We start from the raw sequence: 17,306 nt of genomic DNA on the forward strand, positions 1-17,306 counted from the left end.
TTCATGCTTTGGCAAGCGTGTTCCACAAAGTTTCATTTTAGAAATTTTATTTGTTTGTTTTTATGATCATCCAATTTTTAAACGTTTTAATATTTATTGATTAAAATTTTAGAAGAGTATGAAATAACATTTTGAACTTCAACTAAATTTACGTGATTATTGCTCTGATAGCCACGCTCTGCCGAATGAAAAGTCAATAGATTACCAAAATTTAATTCTCTTTTTCCTCTCCTTAGGCACATATTGAAATTAACAATATGATTTCAATAATTTGTACAAAACAGACATAAAAACAGTAAAAAAAATGTACTAGTCATTCAAATCATACAACAAACCTCCCCGTTAATAAGTGAAAGTGAAACAAATTTATTTGGAGAATCCCAAGCCACTGCCAAAACGCCAGACGTCGCGATAGTCTTGAAAGTCAAGATTAAGGAAAACCCTGGAACGAGACTATAAACAGGGTTAGCATTGTAGGAGTCGCTGACTTGTACGTAGCTGTTTGCCGTAGAAAGGTACATCCCTAGTTGGGCCCCGGACAGACAGTTTGACACCCCGACTTTGATTAGTTCTTTGCTGGGTGGTGGTTTGGTAAATTTTTGTTGTTAGTCATTTTGTCGAAGTAACGTTGTACTGCCGACGTTTTAAACTGTTGTATGTCATTTAACCAAAAGTTCTTTTTTATTATGTTCATTGCTTGGTTATTCTTTGCATGTGATGATGTTCAATTACGTAAATTATGCTCAGTATTGAAACAAAAACATAATATAATTTTTATTACAATTGCAAACATGTTAACATTAAAGCAGCAAAAATAAAACAACATCAATCAGCGAAGCAACACCATCTTCATCAGCACTCACCTTTCTGTGAATGTTATCGTTTTGTAGTTGTACGACTGAACGACCAGGTTACCAATGCAACCTTTGAAGTTTGTTTTACCAATCTGGAAGAATTCCACAAAAATAATTTTTCACAATTTTAAGGGTAAATTGTAATTTGACGTAGAAAAATTTTGTAGACACGAATTTTTTCCTTCAAATTAACAACGAAAATAAATTTTACACGCAAAATTGTAAAGAACTTATAAGGTTATATTTCAATTGCTAACACCCAATCCGATCTAAACTAACGGGAATGGTAGTTGGGTACGAGGTGAGTGAGAGCGGAAGACCTCCCGCGTACAACGGACTGCTAATGAAAAGGTTGGAAACAGCTGAACTGCTACTGTTGATGTCGACGTTGTTGTTGTTGTAGTCGCCCGAGTCTTCCAACAATATTGCTAAAAAGTTGTTCACCCGGACTGTTGTTACCTGTTTAAAAAACTCATTCAGTTAGTCAACCCAAACAACTGACTGAAATAACCAGTGCTCAATAGCAACTATCAATTTACATTTAAAACATAATATAATCATTTTTATTTTATTATAAAATTAGTTTTTAAAAATTTAATCATAAAATTAATTTGGACAAAACTAATTTTTTCTTCCATTCAACAGACCGAATGCCATTCGCCGTCATAGTAGCTCTTCTTAGAAGCCACAGTTTTCAGCGAGTTTGCATTCATGAGGACGACGTTGACGAAACCTTTGCTGAGGTAGATGGCAAAATAATCAGTCAGTGGACTGGTTGGCTGGTTGGCGAGATATAGCAGGAGGCCATCTGGCTGGAGGGCTTTGAATGTCAGCTGGACCACAAGTCTGACGGTGATGGCAGAGTGAGTATTATAGAAGATTAGGATGGAAGTTAATAATATTAATTTAACATGTTTGTACCACAAGTGCTTCCACTTATTATTACTCACCGCCACAAAACTCCACTCTCCATCACTCACTCCCTACTCACCCCTGCACGAAAACATTTTCCTCACCGACCACCGAGTAGGCCACATAACTTTCTGAAACATCTCCAAAACTGTACCCGCTCGTCGTCGCTGAATTCGTTGCCGAGTTGTTCGTAACGGAAGTGGGAGTGAGGCACTTTTGAGTTGTTTCGGAGCTAGGACAGGGATTGCAGGGCGGTGAAACAGGTGTCAAGGGGTTTTGGATGCCTCCGAGGTAGACAGATTTGCATTGATCCAGTTTCAAGTAGGTCGGGTCGTCAAATTTGATTAGGACCGGCTGGTAAGATGGCGCGTTGCTGCGATGTTTCAATTGAAAATGAAATTAAAAACGTCAGCTTTGAGGTCTGTAATTGTGAAACTTAAACGACTGTAGGCGCAAAAATGATTTTGCAATTTTAACTTCAGTTTTCAGACTTTTTGAATAATTATACTAGTAATAAACATCTGTGTACATTAGTACGATAATAAACAAAACGTAACTTCCTAACTTTTAATACATTTGTTGGTAATCAATTATGTGAATTACTTTCCACAATGATGGTGAGCCGCACTCACTAAGAGAGACCAGATGGTGTTTTAATTGAAAACAGATTATTGTACACAACCACAAAGTGTATTGTATCGAATGTTGTATAGTTGCATAGTGAATGCTTCCACGTGCTTGGACCCTTTCAGTAACTAACTTCGGATTAATTGTGATTTCCTTGAGACCACCGACGAACGACTGTCTGATAGGGAGGTAGCTGTTGTCCATCCAGACCGACGGTGGTATGCCCCCGATGTAGATGAGGTTCATCTTTAGTTTCATGTTCGAGTTCATGTTCAGGGCACCCACGTACGCTTCTGAGTTGTCTACCTTCATTCGAGGACTGATCGATGTCAGGGTTGAAGTTGGTCATAATTATTAATACATTTTTTTTAAAATAATGTTCTTGAAATTTTTCTCTTTTATAATGAAATTGTTTCTAAGAACCTGTTAACGAATCTAAAATCTAGAGAGAGCTTGTGCATGACGTTATCAGCCAGCATCAAGCTCCTAGTCCTGAAGACTGGCTGTCTGCCCTGACCCTGATCAAAGAAGATGAAGATGTCGCCATTGAAGAGGGCAATGTATAGGAAAGTGTTCGAACTCTGGTTGAGATTTTTTAGCGAGGTATCGTAATAATGTTTTACTATTTTTATTCTGTAATTTATATTAATTCATACTTAATGTTAAAAACTTCAGACATTACTTCACAAAACGTGACATCAAAGAAATTTTATTACACAACATTCACCACATCTCAGAACAACCACACACCACACGACAACCAGCACACCACACGACAACCAGCACACTCTCCACTTACAGTGGCTGTCTGTTCCAGGGGTGCGAACAACAAAATTCCACTGAGTGATGACGTTATAAAGGAAATGTCCATGGTGCCAATGGGAACGAGACCCGGTGCAATGACGCAATACGAGGAAGGCGTTGAGAACCCCAATCCAGACTGTACCTTTTTTTTAATTAAAAATGAGAAATGAGGAAAGGATTTTTTAAGAAAAAATTTCAACAGATGTAAGTATGAATTAAAAATTGAAATAAAATTAAAACATCAATTAAGTGTTACCATATATTTTATATCATACGTTTAACACTGTTTTTTAGATTGAATATCAAAAGAATAATAAAATCATAATTGAGACAGTTTGTACCAACTTGATCAAGACATGTATTCATGTCGACGTCCGAACTGCTGAGTACATCTGCACTCCAGACGTGAGGTACAAGTGCACCGGACGAGGCCGTCGTATGCTGGAAGTTCATCAAACTGCCAGAAAAACTTTTGGAAACTGGTCCTCGACTGAATAAATTTTATTTCATTTAACTCGTAAAAGAAGATGATTGAAATCTCTATTACCAACGCCACAGTTATTTCGCCTATCGTAACTGTCGCCATCGGCAGCGGCGAGTTTTGGTTAGGGGAACGTGGCCCCCTTATCAACAGTCAACAAAAGTTTTGTTGTGATTTTATGAAAATTCAAGCAACATATATCCTCTCCGGTAAACTTTGGTTCCCACATCAATCACTATTATAATTTTTGTCAACAGTTTCATCATGACTACCCCCAGCATAAGTTTGATACCGGCACACAAACAAGAGCAGACTACTAACATGTAAGTTCCATTCTGCCCGCCAACCATGTAGATGGCGCCATTGAGAGTTAGGAGGTTGGCATTGAAGAGGGTGGCTGTCTTCGTTTCTGAGGGCTGTGCCGTGCTGGCGTTCACTCGCTCAACTAACAATGTCATGCTTGATGGAGAATATGTGGCTGTGAACTTTTAAGTTTCATTTTTAAAATTAAGTGGCTTAAAAATTTTTATGAACATTCTTTTCATATACCTACTAGACAATAAGTTTTACTAACCTTGTACCAATTGCCATTGTTATAAGTAGAATCGGTAAGAGCTGAATAAAGTGCCATCTGTGAAGAAACATGAAAAACGACTTTGCCATTTTGTAGGAAGACGCCTAGAAAATCTCCAGTGCTCATACTCGACACTAGGAACAAAACTCCATTCGGAGAAAATGTTCTGAACTGGATGGAAAGTGAAGCGCCACTGGATGCAGTGAAAGCACCGGGAGCTGCTGGGTTGTATGCGATGTAACCCGATCCGTACGCCGTGACACACGACGTGATAGTCGAAGCTTGTGGCTCTTGTGGCGGCTTCTTGCAGCAGGAAGCTGTTGAGTCTTTTCTGAAAGTTGACTGCCAGATTGGCATGGTAACTCCATTATAGAGAACTCGATAGATGCAGCCGTTGAAACCTATGCCGCTGTCGTACACTTTTTGGATCTGCGTTGTTGTGTTCACCAGTTATAAGCAACTAGCATCATTGACTGATTATTTGTATAGGTAGACATTTAACAGTTGCATACAAATATTTATATTTTTCAAACTCTATTTTATCATGTCTAAACACTATAAACGTTATCAAATTATAGTTTTCAACAGTTATTGATGGATAATTCAACTTTTTAATTTGAAATTATTCATAAAAAAAATGCAGACAATACTTTGCATTTGTTGCATCACAGTTAACTTCAATTAGTTCATCCGTGTTAGCTACAAACAGCATTTAATGATACAAAGGTAACAAACATTAGCAGCATTGAGAGGCAGTCCTCCGACGTAGATGGGCGAGTTGAGGACCATGCCAAGGTTGTTGCTGGATGTCGAAGTGTTCGAGACTGTCACCGATCCCCCTGTCGAAAGAAGGATCACCGTCAGTTTTATGTCCAACTCGTATCTGCATGTTGTTTTTTTCATATAATTTTGTTGTTGTTGTTGTTGCTATTGTTGGTTTTTTGTACGTTTTTATGCGATTGTACATGCCTTGTAAGATTCCTATAAGTCTTTGTTTGTGGTGCGTGCCTATGTATGTCGATGTCATTTTGTATGTCATTTAACTATTAAAATTACTATTTCAAATACTTATTCATGTGATTTCAATAATTGGAATCTGCATAACCAATGAAAGTGTCATTCAAATCCACAATTTTAATAATTCAAATGTTTTCGTCATTTTTTTATTTCACTTTTAGGTTATATTGTGGTTGCGACATTTCAAACGTGCAGGCAGCCTAACCTCGTGGCATAAACCCGGTACCAGGCTCCTGCAGTGAGCTGTGCATAGTTGCAAACGATCGTCCTGCTGCCCGCGCTGCTGTACTCGAAGCAAACGGATCCATTTAGAATCTGGACCAGCAACTTCTCGTTTGATAGAGTGTTCTCCACAAATAACAAGACACCACGTTTCTGCTTGGGGAACATGAAATCTAGACCCAGGCTGTTGTAGAGGTCATTCACGTTGATATCCGGGTTGTTGACCTTCGGTAGCGTAGGCGTGTTGATGAGGATTGAAGATGACATTTATTAAAATTAGCAGGACAAAAAATTTTATTGACGATGTAACTTTCGTGACATCTCATCAACAATATCATTGTCATCGTAGTTTAAAATTTTATCGTATTCAACAAAATAACCATCATCACCTGCTCGTAAGTGTTTGGTTGAAAAAACACAGGTTGCTCCAGATTGGCCAACTTATCCTGCAACTGCTTGAAGAGGTTGCTGACGTTGTTGAACCTGGCATCGAGGGCAGGTCTTGAGGCGTTCACAGAGTCCAATGAAGTTCTCGTCGAGTTGATGGTGAGCGTACGTACCTGGTCCAACTTGGCTTTGAATGCTGTTACTGTTGGAGGGTGAGAAGGAAGGTGACTGAAGGAATTTTAAAAGTTGGGATGGCGATAGGTGATGGTGAAAAAAATCAGATCCAGTACTTGCAACATTGTTGGTTGAAACGGTTTCAAATGCAAGAGAATTTTGAGTTTTATGGTCTCTGATAAAAGACAAACTAGTAATAAAATTTTAATCGTAAACTTCTAGTTAAAAAATTCTAAATAAAAATAATTTAAATCATCAAGTCGAATTAACGAATACATAAATCCATTATTTTAAATCGCGAAAACAAATAATCAAAATCGAAAACTAAGAAACGTCAAAACGTTCAACGAACAGTTAGCCTTTAAAGAACTCTCCTCTACGTAAGCGTTCGTAACATCGATCGAAATGCTGTTGATACTGTTGTTCAGAGCGTCGACATTTGACCTCAGGGCATTGTTGGCGGTGTCCAGTGCGCTGAGGCTGGCGTTGTCCTCCTGGACCCGGTTCATCCCCGTCTGGTAGTTGTTGTTCAGGGAGGGAGAAATACCTGATGATGATGTTGGCGATGATGATGATGATGGCGATGATGATGATGATGATGGTGGTGGTGATTAAAAATATCAATCTCGTTACAAAATGATGTTGTTATTGCAAGAATTCATTTTCAATTCTATAATAAATTCAATATTCGATTCCATTTTTAAACATCCCTCTTTACTTAGCCATTATTAGAACCGTTATTCATCGAATATCGATCACCCATCTCTACTAACTCAATATAAAAGTCATCAAGTCGGTATAGGAGCTGGAGAAATTATTTAGAGGTGTGTCAAGTCCATTCCACATGTTCACCGAGTTCTGGAAGGATGTTGCCGCATCGTCTAGTGCTTTATTGAGAGCTTTTCGAAGTTGTGCATGAATGTGTGTGTAGATAGTTTAAAAGCTGGTAACATGAAAATTATATAATAATTCAATGATTGATAAATTATTTAAAAAAGTAAGCCAATTAATGCGATTGAGTTCAAGCAGGACACTGATTACATATATATTATGAAATGATGTATTGCAAGCTAGACGTTGAAATAATGATTACATTTATACCATGGAATGATGCAACGATTAAGTTGTCTATGTTATCCTCTTAAGCATTATTGTCATCATAATCATTACCGCACTGTCATCATCTTCATTCTCGTCATCACCATCACTATGCTAGTCATTCACCTGCATCGCTATAACTGGATGTCAGGTTATCAATTTGACTCTTTTCTTGGTTGGCCATAGCGGTAGAGATGTTGACTCTGTTCTGCAGGTCTGTTATGGGAGCCGCGTTCAAATACCTGGTGGGAAATGATTAAGATTAAATTTCGTTGTTGTTGTTGTTGGTAGTGGTTAGTGGTGGTTGTTAATGACGCTTTTGAATATCAGGATTTTGTTGGTTGTTGTTGTTGTTATTGTTGTTGTTCGTTAAGAATGAGGTTGATGATGAATAATAATGATGCTAATGCGATAACGAATTTTAATAAAAAAAAATGCATTAGCAGTAAAAACGATAAAATGTTTCAGTTCGGTAACGTTAAACAGTTTAAATGCCCAACTATCAACAACAATTCCATGAAATAATGAGAGAAGAACTTCGACAAAGAAAGGAACCTGAGAACGTCTTGGAGCGTGTCATTCATGCTCTTGGTGCTGTCCAGTGCAGATTGGAGGCTGACGATGACGCTTTGAAATTTGTTGATGGCATCTACTTGCGGTTGGCCTTTGCTCTTCACTTGGTCGAAAGAACTGGAAGGTTGGTGTGCAAGTTTTGAATTAATACTTTTGAAAGCCATTTTATTTTTTGTCTGAAATTCATTCAAACGTATATTTGAGCAGGAGTTTGAGCTATTTTAACAACTTCCGTTCAATATTGTAAATTAACACTGCTTCTAAACAGAAGTTCAGTTTGAATAATTTTCGACGCAAGCCATTAAATAAAGCACAAGCATCAGGAGTAAATTTACTTTTGACAACATTTCAAATTTTTGCGTTTACTTCTCGGAGACGTTTTGTTGTGTGCGATAAAATAAATAAATGAATGAATTCAACCGACCCGCTGATCGTGTTGGCCTGTGTGGCGAGAGCATCTGCACGCTGCTCGGCGTTCAAGAGTTTCGATTGTGGGTTGTTGAGGCTGGAGTTGACCGTGGTCAAGATCAGGTTGACTGTCTGGTAGGCAAGGCTCCACGATTGGAAGCCTGGTTTGGCAAGAATCCATCAAAATTTAAAAACATTATACCCGACCATACATACGGAAAACAAATTCTATGACATTTCATTTCAAAACATTAAATCAAATAAAAAATCCAACCGGAATCGATTGAAATTTGAGGTTGGTTAGTCCACGTTCCGTGCATGAGGTTGAGGCACTCGGTGAAGGTTAGCATGCAGTTGGTGAGGTTGGTTCTCGTAATGCCTAACAAGGTTTCAGTCGATTGTACGATGTCGCTGTAAGATTTGTACAAGTCGTTTGATTGCGTCCTAAGACCCTGGTTGGGTGGGGGTGTGTTGTTTGGGTGGCGTTGGGATTGATTTGTAGATGGGATAGGAAATTGGATCAAGGCATGGATCGTGACATGGATCATGACAATGTAAATGGTGATAATTTGAAAAAAACTCACGTTTAATGAACCTAGCACTTAGATTAGCAAATAGTGAAGATGTTGATATAGTGATGTCAATTTGTTTCTTAGGTTGTTGAGTTTAAAGATTTATCGCTAAAAAATCCAAGATGTTAAATATATAATGCATTCTCATAAGAATTTTTGCCAGGTATATTGCTACCATTATGGACAGCTTCCCATGTCAGCATTTTCATCATAGTCATAATCAGCTCTACTATTTTTTTGTCGGCAATGTCAATGATAGTTTTATCACATTCATCACCGTTATCAGAACTGTATCATCATCATCATCACCATCACCATCATCATCATCATCATCATCATCATCATCATCACCATCATCCTAATCTACACCATCATCATCATAATCGACATCATTACCACCATCATCATCGTCATCGTCGTCATTATCATCTTCATCATCATCACTATCTCCATCATCATTATCCTTATCATCACCATCGTCGTCATCATCGTCATCATCACATCTATCATCATCATCATTACCATAATTATATCAAAAAATTACACCACATCACACAGCACATCACTTACGATCAAACTGATGATATCATTTTGAAATGAGACCAGCTGACTATCAACCATTCGGACGGTCTGGTTGAGCGATAGGATGTTGGTGTCGGTACTCAATGATATTTGCCGAGATCCGAGTATATTCGATTTTATTGAATTCGTTGTTGTCTCCTGATAACGATCGAAATGATAATAATGGTGATGATGTGAAGGTGATAATAATTATAATTAAAATAATGATAACAATAAGAATGAAGAGTATTTATTCAAACGTTATCATCTCATAAGTACCAACACAATTAAGTACTATCATCGTTAATAAGAGTAAAGTACCATTGTTAGAAGTACAGCCAGTATCTCGTTGGCCCGTTTCGTGAGATCATTAGATCTCAACAACAGACTCGATACTTGATTCGACTGGTTGACGAACATGTTCGGTAGCGTCGAAGCGAATATATACGATGTTGAGGTGTTGTATGGCGAGGTCGCTAAGATCTACATTGATTGGGGGTTGATTGGTTGGTTGATTGATTGGTTGGTTGGTTGGTTGATTGGTTGGTTGATTGGTTGGTTGGTTGATTGGTTGGTTGATTGATTGGTTGATTGGTTGGTTGATTGGTTGATTGGTTAATTGGTTGGTTGATTGGCTGGGGTTGATTGTTTAGTTGATTGGTTATTTGAATGAGTGACTGATTGATTGGTTGTTTTTGGGTAAAATTGATTGATTGATCAATTTATAAACATAAAAAATGAGTAAATAAAGAACCTGGATGAATACATGAATGAATGAATGAATGAATGAAAGAATGAATGAATGAATGAATGAATGAATGAATGAATGAATGAATGAATGAATGAATGAATAAATGAACGAACGAACGAACGAACGAACGAACGAATGAAAGAATGAATGAATGAACAAATGAATGAATAAATGGCTCGATGAACGGGTGAATAAACTAACAAACAAATAAATTAACAAACAAACAAACCAATAAGAAAAATTAATTAAATTAAAATTAAATTAAAATGACAAAAAATCAGTATGCTAACGTTGGCCGCGGTCATGTTGTACGTTTGAAATTTGTTGACGTGCGAGTCAAGATCGCTGTTGAGTTTGTTGCTGGCCACACCCATGACGTCACTTTCTGTTTTGAGGGCGGTCATTCTGGAGAGTTCGGCGAGGGTGTCGTTGTTCAGCTGGCCGGCCCTCAGGTTCAATGCGTTGGCCTGTTGATGTTGTTGGTGTTTGTGGTGGTGGTGGTTCTTAATACGACAGCAATTTGTATTGAATTCATATTTTTAACTCTTTAGTAAAATCGTCAATTTTATTATTTTATAGACTATTCATTGATAATTGATTTCATTACCGTGTTATTTAGTTCGATAATTTTGTTGGCTCTGGTGACAGCAGTTACATTCAGCTGAATGTGCAAACCATTCTTAAAGAAGTAGTAACTGTTGCTGGCGTCAATGCAGCTGTTCAACTGCAAGCAGTAGTTGCTTAGCGTCAGCTGACTGCTGATCAGCTGTTGATTCAGCTGCTGAAACTGGGCTAGTTCAGTTAAATGAGATGAGATGCCGGAAGTGGCAGTGTTTACCATTGCAATGACGTCATTTCCCAGGCTTGTGGAGCAGACGTCGCATTCTTTTGATTGTTGTGGTTAAGTTTTATTAATCGTTTAGTTGTTTGGAAGTTTGTGTTTGCTGTTTTGTGTTGGCATTCTGTATTGGTTGCTGTGTGATTTATTCATTAACCTTCGTTTGATTTAATAGCATATTTGGCGTTTGAGATCAGTAATTAGAGGCAAACAATAAACAAAAAGATACTTTGGCAGTCCAAAACTTCTGGTACTGTGGAGTACATGGGAGCGCACATGCTGCAGTTCCTGCCGACAACGTTGGGTCTGCAGTTGCACTGGCCGGTCAGTCTGTCACATGTGGCGAGGTCCTGGGTGGTGTTCACCGTACCTCTTGGGTCACATGCACATTCTGATGAGGTAGAGATGATTAAGAGAGGGTCATGGTTAAAATTATTACACAGAAAGATACAAACACATACAATACAAAGAAACTCGCACAAGCATTGCGCTTACAGAAAAACAAATACACAAAAAAAACACAAGCACATACAAACTAATACACACAAACATAACATACACATTAAACAAATGCACAGAAACACAAACTTTGGCAGGGCAATCCGTTGAGTATCCCAAATGCTCCAACGGAACAAACATCGCACTTGAATCCTTCAGTATCCGGATTACAAAGGCAGGAGCCATTGCTGATGCACTGGGAACTTGCACTGCCCAACGTGTTACACTCACATGGCAGGCATCCTTTGACGGTGAAAATGAGAAGATGGTGAAGAAATGATGATTAGGAGATGTTTCTGAAATAGTAACAATCAAATTATCCGACTGTTTTAATCACAGTACACACACACACACACACACACACACACACACACACACACGCACACTCACACACAAACACACTCACAAACACACACACTAACACACACACACACACTAACACTAACACACACACACACACTAACACTAACACACACACACACTAACACTAACACACACACATAAAGTAAATAAAATTATAAAACTTTTCTAAAATAACCATTTGATGTGAAGTTGAAATAGTTTGGCAAGCACTGATCACAAGCTCTCCATCCGACTCCGTGCTTGCAGCGGCACTGCCCCGTCACCCCATCACAAGTAAGGTTCGATGAAGAGCCGGTGTAACTACAATTGCAATCTGATGAGATTAATGAAGTTGATGATGAAGATGATGATGGTGAAGTTAATGATTGAGATGATGGTGGTGAAGTTGATGATGGTGATTATGGTGATGGTGGTGATGGTGAAAATGGTGATAAAGATGCTGTCGTTCCGTTGTTGATAGCAAAATGCATGTGATAACGATGATGAAGATGAAGAAGTTGGTGATGATAAAGTTGTTGATGATGATGATGATGATGATTATAACGTTCAAGGTAGTGGCAATAAAGATGATGAATAATTTGACAGCCCGTGATTTTATTACATTATAAAAATTGATAAGAACTCCAAATTTTTTTTAAATATGGGAAATAAATTATTTAAAAGTTAAATTTAAAAAAAATTTTTAAATTATACGGTTTACAATTGTCTAAACTTTTACAAAGTTTGAAAGAAATTTGAGAGAATAATAATAAATCCACAAGACATCTACGTAAACTCAAAATTTAAAAAAAATCACAAAAACAAAAACGCACCCACACAAGCTGACGTCACACTGTCCTTATATTTACCGTCGACGCATTTCTCGCACGAACTTCCGGTAGTGAAGCTGGTGCAGTTGAGGCAGTTGCCGAACTCGTCGCAAGTCGTGCTGAGACCGTTGCACGCGCATGGCTTGCAGACGTTCATTAAATTGGTCGCCAGGTTGCCGTAGTGGTCGGCTCGGCATCTGCGTTTGTGGTGGTGTGTGGTAAGTGTGGTTGCGTTTAGTGTGGCGTGGCTGTTTTGTTTCTATATAATCATGAATGGCTTTCCTTTCGTTCATCATTACAATGGTAATCTCAATCACCCTTTCAATATCATCCAGCCAACTGACTTGTTGCAAATGTCTCCTTCGTAGCCGAAGGAGCAGCTCGTGCAGATCACCACACTTCCGTTCCTCACCTCACAGTTGGTCGAGTTAACTCTTGGTCCTTCACACGGACACTTTAGACAAGGCCCTGAACTTGAGGGGGGGTTGCGGTAGAAGCCAGGTTGGCAAAGCTCACAATTCGATCCTGACAGCAAATAAATTTAACAAGTTCACTATTTTTGTTTATTTATTTGCGGTAAAATTTATGTCACTACAACTACTTTTACTACTACTTCTACTACTGCTACAACTACAACTATAGTTGCTACCGTTGTAATTGCTACTACTATTACAAACAAACCAACGAACATACAAACAAACAAACGAATGAACAAACAAACAAACAAACCAGCTAACCAGCAGTATTTTGTTGGCAGTTAGAACAGACACCAGTAACTTCATCACACGTGTTGGACATGGCGCTACACTGACATGGAATGCACTTGCCCAGATAGTCAGATGTGGTCAGTGCGTCTCGAAAGTAGCCGAGCGAACATTTCTTTGTGGTTGTGGTGGGTGTGGTGGCGATTCATATTTTTATTTGCTTATTTGGGGTTAGATTATTGCTACTACTAATACTCCTGCTAATACAGCTACTACCACTAGCAATTACTACTACTACTACAGCTACTAAAACTGCTACTGTTATAAATACTACTAATATTTATTATAAATATTGATTGCAATGCTAAAAGTTTGTTGACAGCGGCTTTAATGAGTTGAGATTGAATTTTCTATGTAATGTATTTCATTATTATTATTAAAAATAAAACTAGTAAATCATTGAATTTAATTAATTAAATAAATTATTTTAAAATATTTAACGCAAAATAATCCCATAAATGCAAATGCAACAGTTTCTGCGTCTGTCAGATTTTGATTTTGTTTTTAAACAATATAAAAATACCGACAAAATATCGATATACCGAAACCGACCTCACAGGAACTTCCCTCGTAGCCCGGAGGGCATGAACACTTCTCAACAAGATTCGGTTGCATCTGGTACGTTAGACTACCGACGCTACGAATTTCATGGTGGGTGGGAGATTTTGAATTCAAGATTAGCTTAGACTAAATAGAATAAATGATTAGCTTAGACTAACCTGCTCTGATGTGCCACACTAGCAAAAACAGCAGGCAACAGAACTGCTTTAACATCATTAAGCAGTAGCAACACACTTGCCCTGGTCACACCAACAGTCGGACTGACCAAGTTTTCAACGGTCAAGTTCGTGGTCATTTGATATGGCACGTTTGGCAGCGGAATGGTGGGGTTAGAGTTTAACGTCTTGAAAGTCATCTGCGAGCCTGGAAATAAAATTTATCTCAATTTTTCTCATTATCGTCGTCATCATCACTATTATTACCACCTTTGTTGCTGATGACGATGACTTGAAGGGGTTGTACAGGAGGTGTGGTCAAAGTGGTTGCACTGTACATCGCAATGCATGAGATGCTGGTGCACGTTGAAGACGCGTGTTTTGAATTTCAATTAATTTCAATTGATTATAATTAATTAAATTTTATTTATAAGTAAAATTAATATTGAGAATATGAACAACGTAACGTGCACATACACAGCACCATAGAAACTCAGAAGGTTTCCATGCAAGTTAGGGTCGGACCAGTAGATGTTAGGCGACTGTTGAGGAACCGCCATGTTGGCCATGTCTCCAACGACGCTGATGATCGCCGGACTGGGATCGCCGCTGCTGCTGACGGCGATTATCGTGGATAGATCCGGAGTGAGATCGATGGTGGTTGGGATGTAGTAGGAAGCGGAACAGATTGTCGTGATTCCCATGCAGATGCAAGTCAAGCAGCCATCAGCCAGGCTCGGAAACATCGAGAAGCTGTTTATCTTGCATTCCGTGCACTGTCGGCCTTGTACGTTGGACTGTAAGTTGTTTGTTACCGCGAGGGAAATTGCAAATGTGTCTGTCTACTATTTCTTCAAATGCAAGCACATTCACTTGAAAACACTACAATCAAAACTACCACTTACACTTACACGCACGCACACACACACTACTAATTTCCCACTTACCTTGCAAGTACAAGCTCCAGTTCCCTTATCACATGTAGGACTGACAGCACCACCAGGATCACAATTGCATGGCGAACATCCGGCAGAAGTCAACTGCCAGAATCCGTCCTGACACTGATCGCACTTGAGACCCGTCACTCCGTACTTGCAGCTGCAACTCCCACTGCTGACGTTACAGGATAGGGATGTTGATCCGATCGTGTTGCAGCTGCATGGCTGCATGGTTGTTTTGATGACAAATGATTTTAATTTTAGTGCCGATTAACCTTCAAAAGCCTTTTGACATGAAATGGATGGAAAATTTAAAAAATCAGGCTTAATGTGCAAATTCAGTTTCATTTTGTAATTGTTACATATTTTTACAATTACAAAATATTGTAAAAAGGGGTGGCGACTTTTGGTCAAAACAGTTACACAGCGACTGATGTATTGTAATTACGTTTTTTTTATTATTATTACGATGACGTCAATAAAAATTTAAAATGGTGATGATGACCGCAAAAATCTCAGCCAACAATGAATAAATTAGTTGGAAACCTGGCATCCTTTCAATTCATTCCAGCTGTAATAATTGAGCATGCACGTCTGGCAGCGGTCCCCCTGTGAACCTGGAGGGCACAGGCATGACCCTGACCTTGGGTCGCACATGTTGTACGTCGTGGCTGTGCAGTTGCAAGCTGGAACAGGAGAGAAGTTATTTTTTAGTTCAATTATAAATAAGCAAAAATCTCTCAAATTAATTTCTGACCTAAACATCCAGCCATTCCTAGATTGGAAAAGTTGACATCACACTGATCACACCGCCTGCCAGTCACTCCGGGCTTGCAGGGGCACTTGCCACCGGCAGGCTCGCAGTACGTGAGGTTCGTGCTGCCAGTGAAATCGCAATTGCACGGCAGGGCCCCGTTCAACTTGAAGGTCGAGAGGGTGAAGAGAGGTTTCAGGCAGTTCGCGTTCGATGTGCTGGCGAGGGGTAGGTTTGTGGGTCGTAAAATTGGAGGATGGTGCTTGTTTTTTGTGACAATTTGTTTAAGAAAGTGTATGTTGAAAACAAAACTAAGTAAAAAAACAAATAATTACCCAGGATGTTTATGATTTTATTTTTAAATAATTTATTATTCGCATTATTAAGGACAACTTCAATAATTATGACAACTATTAAAACTAAAAAAATATTTATTCTGCAAAAATTGCAATCCAATCAGCTAAATTCCCCTTATATACAAAAAGTGCCCCAAATGACCCTAACCCCAGATCAGCATTAGCAGGAGGCATGCATGTAGATTGGAAGGAGGCGTCGGCAGGTTGGCCCAATAAGAAGGTGGCGTTGAAGTATTCAGCTGGTATGGCAACGATTCTGTCCTGTTTGGTTTTAGTAATTTTTAACTTTTCTTATTAACAATTTTGAATTTCCTTAATTAATAATTTTAATATACGTATAATCAATTCTTTTTTTGAAATTAGAGTAGGAAGTCGAAATTACATAAAAATGTATTAATGGAAGTAGCGGTTTAGCGGGGAATTTTTGAAAAGATTTCTCTTTGCTAAACTTATGAATGTAGAGCTAAATGCAAACTAAATTTCTAGTTAGTTTTTGAATTTTTAGATCTGTAGAATAAAATTTTGTAGCGAAATTTTTTAGACATTGTAAACTTCGTTAAAAATACCTGCCAATACACATAATACATACATATGTACTGTAAATACACACAAATATAAACATTTATAAATACAAATAAAAAAATACTTGACCATTCATACCAAATTAATAGCGGTACCCGGCACAATAGTCGGTATCGTGATGGTAATCTTAGACACGGTTCCCTTGGTTAGTGTAACATCGCCGATTGGTACGTACTGCCATGACGATGTCAGCGGTATGGCCATGTTCAGTGTGGTGCTTATCACGTTGTCTGGTGGTTTGAAAGTGGTTTGGAAGGGTATTGTTCAGTGAATTTAAAGTTTCAATAATTTAAATGAATGCTGATTTTACTTTAACTTCAGTTTTAGCATCGGTGAGATTGATACGTCAGGAGTTTCATCTGGAAGTCACGTCACAATCATTTTGCAGTCATAGTCATTATCATCGTCACAGTCAACGTCATCATCATTAACCTCACCACCATCCTCATCATCGTCGTCGTCGTCGCCATCATCACCATCATTACAAAGATCATCACCATCATTACAAAGATCATCACCATCATTACAAAGATCATCACCATCATTACAAACTTCATCACCATCATTACAAAGATCATCACCATCATTACAAAGATCATCACCATCATACAAAGATCATCACCATCATTACAAAGATCATCACCATCATTACAAAGATCATCACCATCATTAC

At 38.4% G+C, this 17,306-nt stretch overlaps 1 protein-coding gene across 1 annotated transcript in view; it reads right to left on the reverse strand.

Annotated features, from left to right (window-relative positions):
* Nucleotides 1–148: 148 nt before the first annotated feature.
* The window catches only part of HELRODRAFT_159671 (hypothetical protein), a gene marked incomplete at both ends in the record, with an annotated part of 23,107 nt that continues 5,949 nt past the window's right edge, over nt 149–17,306 (reverse strand). The window contains 40 exons of the mRNA XM_009011544.1: nt 149–178; nt 336–576; nt 864–946; nt 1,134–1,313; nt 1,502–1,700; nt 1,846–2,139; nt 2,527–2,712; nt 2,817–2,974; nt 3,193–3,339; nt 3,543–3,687; nt 4,000–4,163; nt 4,253–4,681; nt 4,988–5,135; nt 5,475–5,716; nt 5,881–6,080; nt 6,405–6,599; nt 6,826–6,951; nt 7,277–7,392; nt 7,706–7,840; nt 8,148–8,292; nt 8,406–8,583; nt 9,274–9,423; nt 9,586–9,669; nt 10,306–10,482; nt 10,623–10,900; nt 11,083–11,244; nt 11,442–11,594; nt 11,890–12,027; nt 12,527–12,720; nt 12,868–13,048; nt 13,261–13,402; nt 13,840–13,924; nt 14,007–14,211; nt 14,274–14,359; nt 14,529–14,800; nt 14,951–15,166; nt 15,488–15,627; nt 15,699–15,913; nt 16,200–16,312; nt 16,712–16,863. Coding sequence (XP_009009792.1) covers nt 149–178; nt 336–576; nt 864–946; nt 1,134–1,313; nt 1,502–1,700; nt 1,846–2,139; nt 2,527–2,712; nt 2,817–2,974; nt 3,193–3,339; nt 3,543–3,687; nt 4,000–4,163; nt 4,253–4,681; nt 4,988–5,135; nt 5,475–5,716; nt 5,881–6,080; nt 6,405–6,599; nt 6,826–6,951; nt 7,277–7,392; nt 7,706–7,840; nt 8,148–8,292; nt 8,406–8,583; nt 9,274–9,423; nt 9,586–9,669; nt 10,306–10,482; nt 10,623–10,900; nt 11,083–11,244; nt 11,442–11,594; nt 11,890–12,027; nt 12,527–12,720; nt 12,868–13,048; nt 13,261–13,402; nt 13,840–13,924; nt 14,007–14,211; nt 14,274–14,359; nt 14,529–14,800; nt 14,951–15,166; nt 15,488–15,627; nt 15,699–15,913; nt 16,200–16,312; nt 16,712–16,863 — 6,884 coding nt within the window. The remainder of the gene's footprint in view (nt 179–335; nt 577–863; nt 947–1,133; nt 1,314–1,501; nt 1,701–1,845; nt 2,140–2,526; nt 2,713–2,816; nt 2,975–3,192; nt 3,340–3,542; nt 3,688–3,999; nt 4,164–4,252; nt 4,682–4,987; nt 5,136–5,474; nt 5,717–5,880; nt 6,081–6,404; nt 6,600–6,825; nt 6,952–7,276; nt 7,393–7,705; nt 7,841–8,147; nt 8,293–8,405; nt 8,584–9,273; nt 9,424–9,585; nt 9,670–10,305; nt 10,483–10,622; nt 10,901–11,082; nt 11,245–11,441; nt 11,595–11,889; nt 12,028–12,526; nt 12,721–12,867; nt 13,049–13,260; nt 13,403–13,839; nt 13,925–14,006; nt 14,212–14,273; nt 14,360–14,528; nt 14,801–14,950; nt 15,167–15,487; nt 15,628–15,698; nt 15,914–16,199; nt 16,313–16,711; nt 16,864–17,306) is intronic.

The sequence above is a fragment of the Helobdella robusta genome (genome assembly GCF_000326865.2).
Source record: "Helobdella robusta unplaced genomic scaffold HELROscaffold_1, whole genome shotgun sequence".
Classification (NCBI taxonomy): Eukaryota; Metazoa; Annelida; class Clitellata; order Rhynchobdellida; family Glossiphoniidae; genus Helobdella; species Helobdella robusta.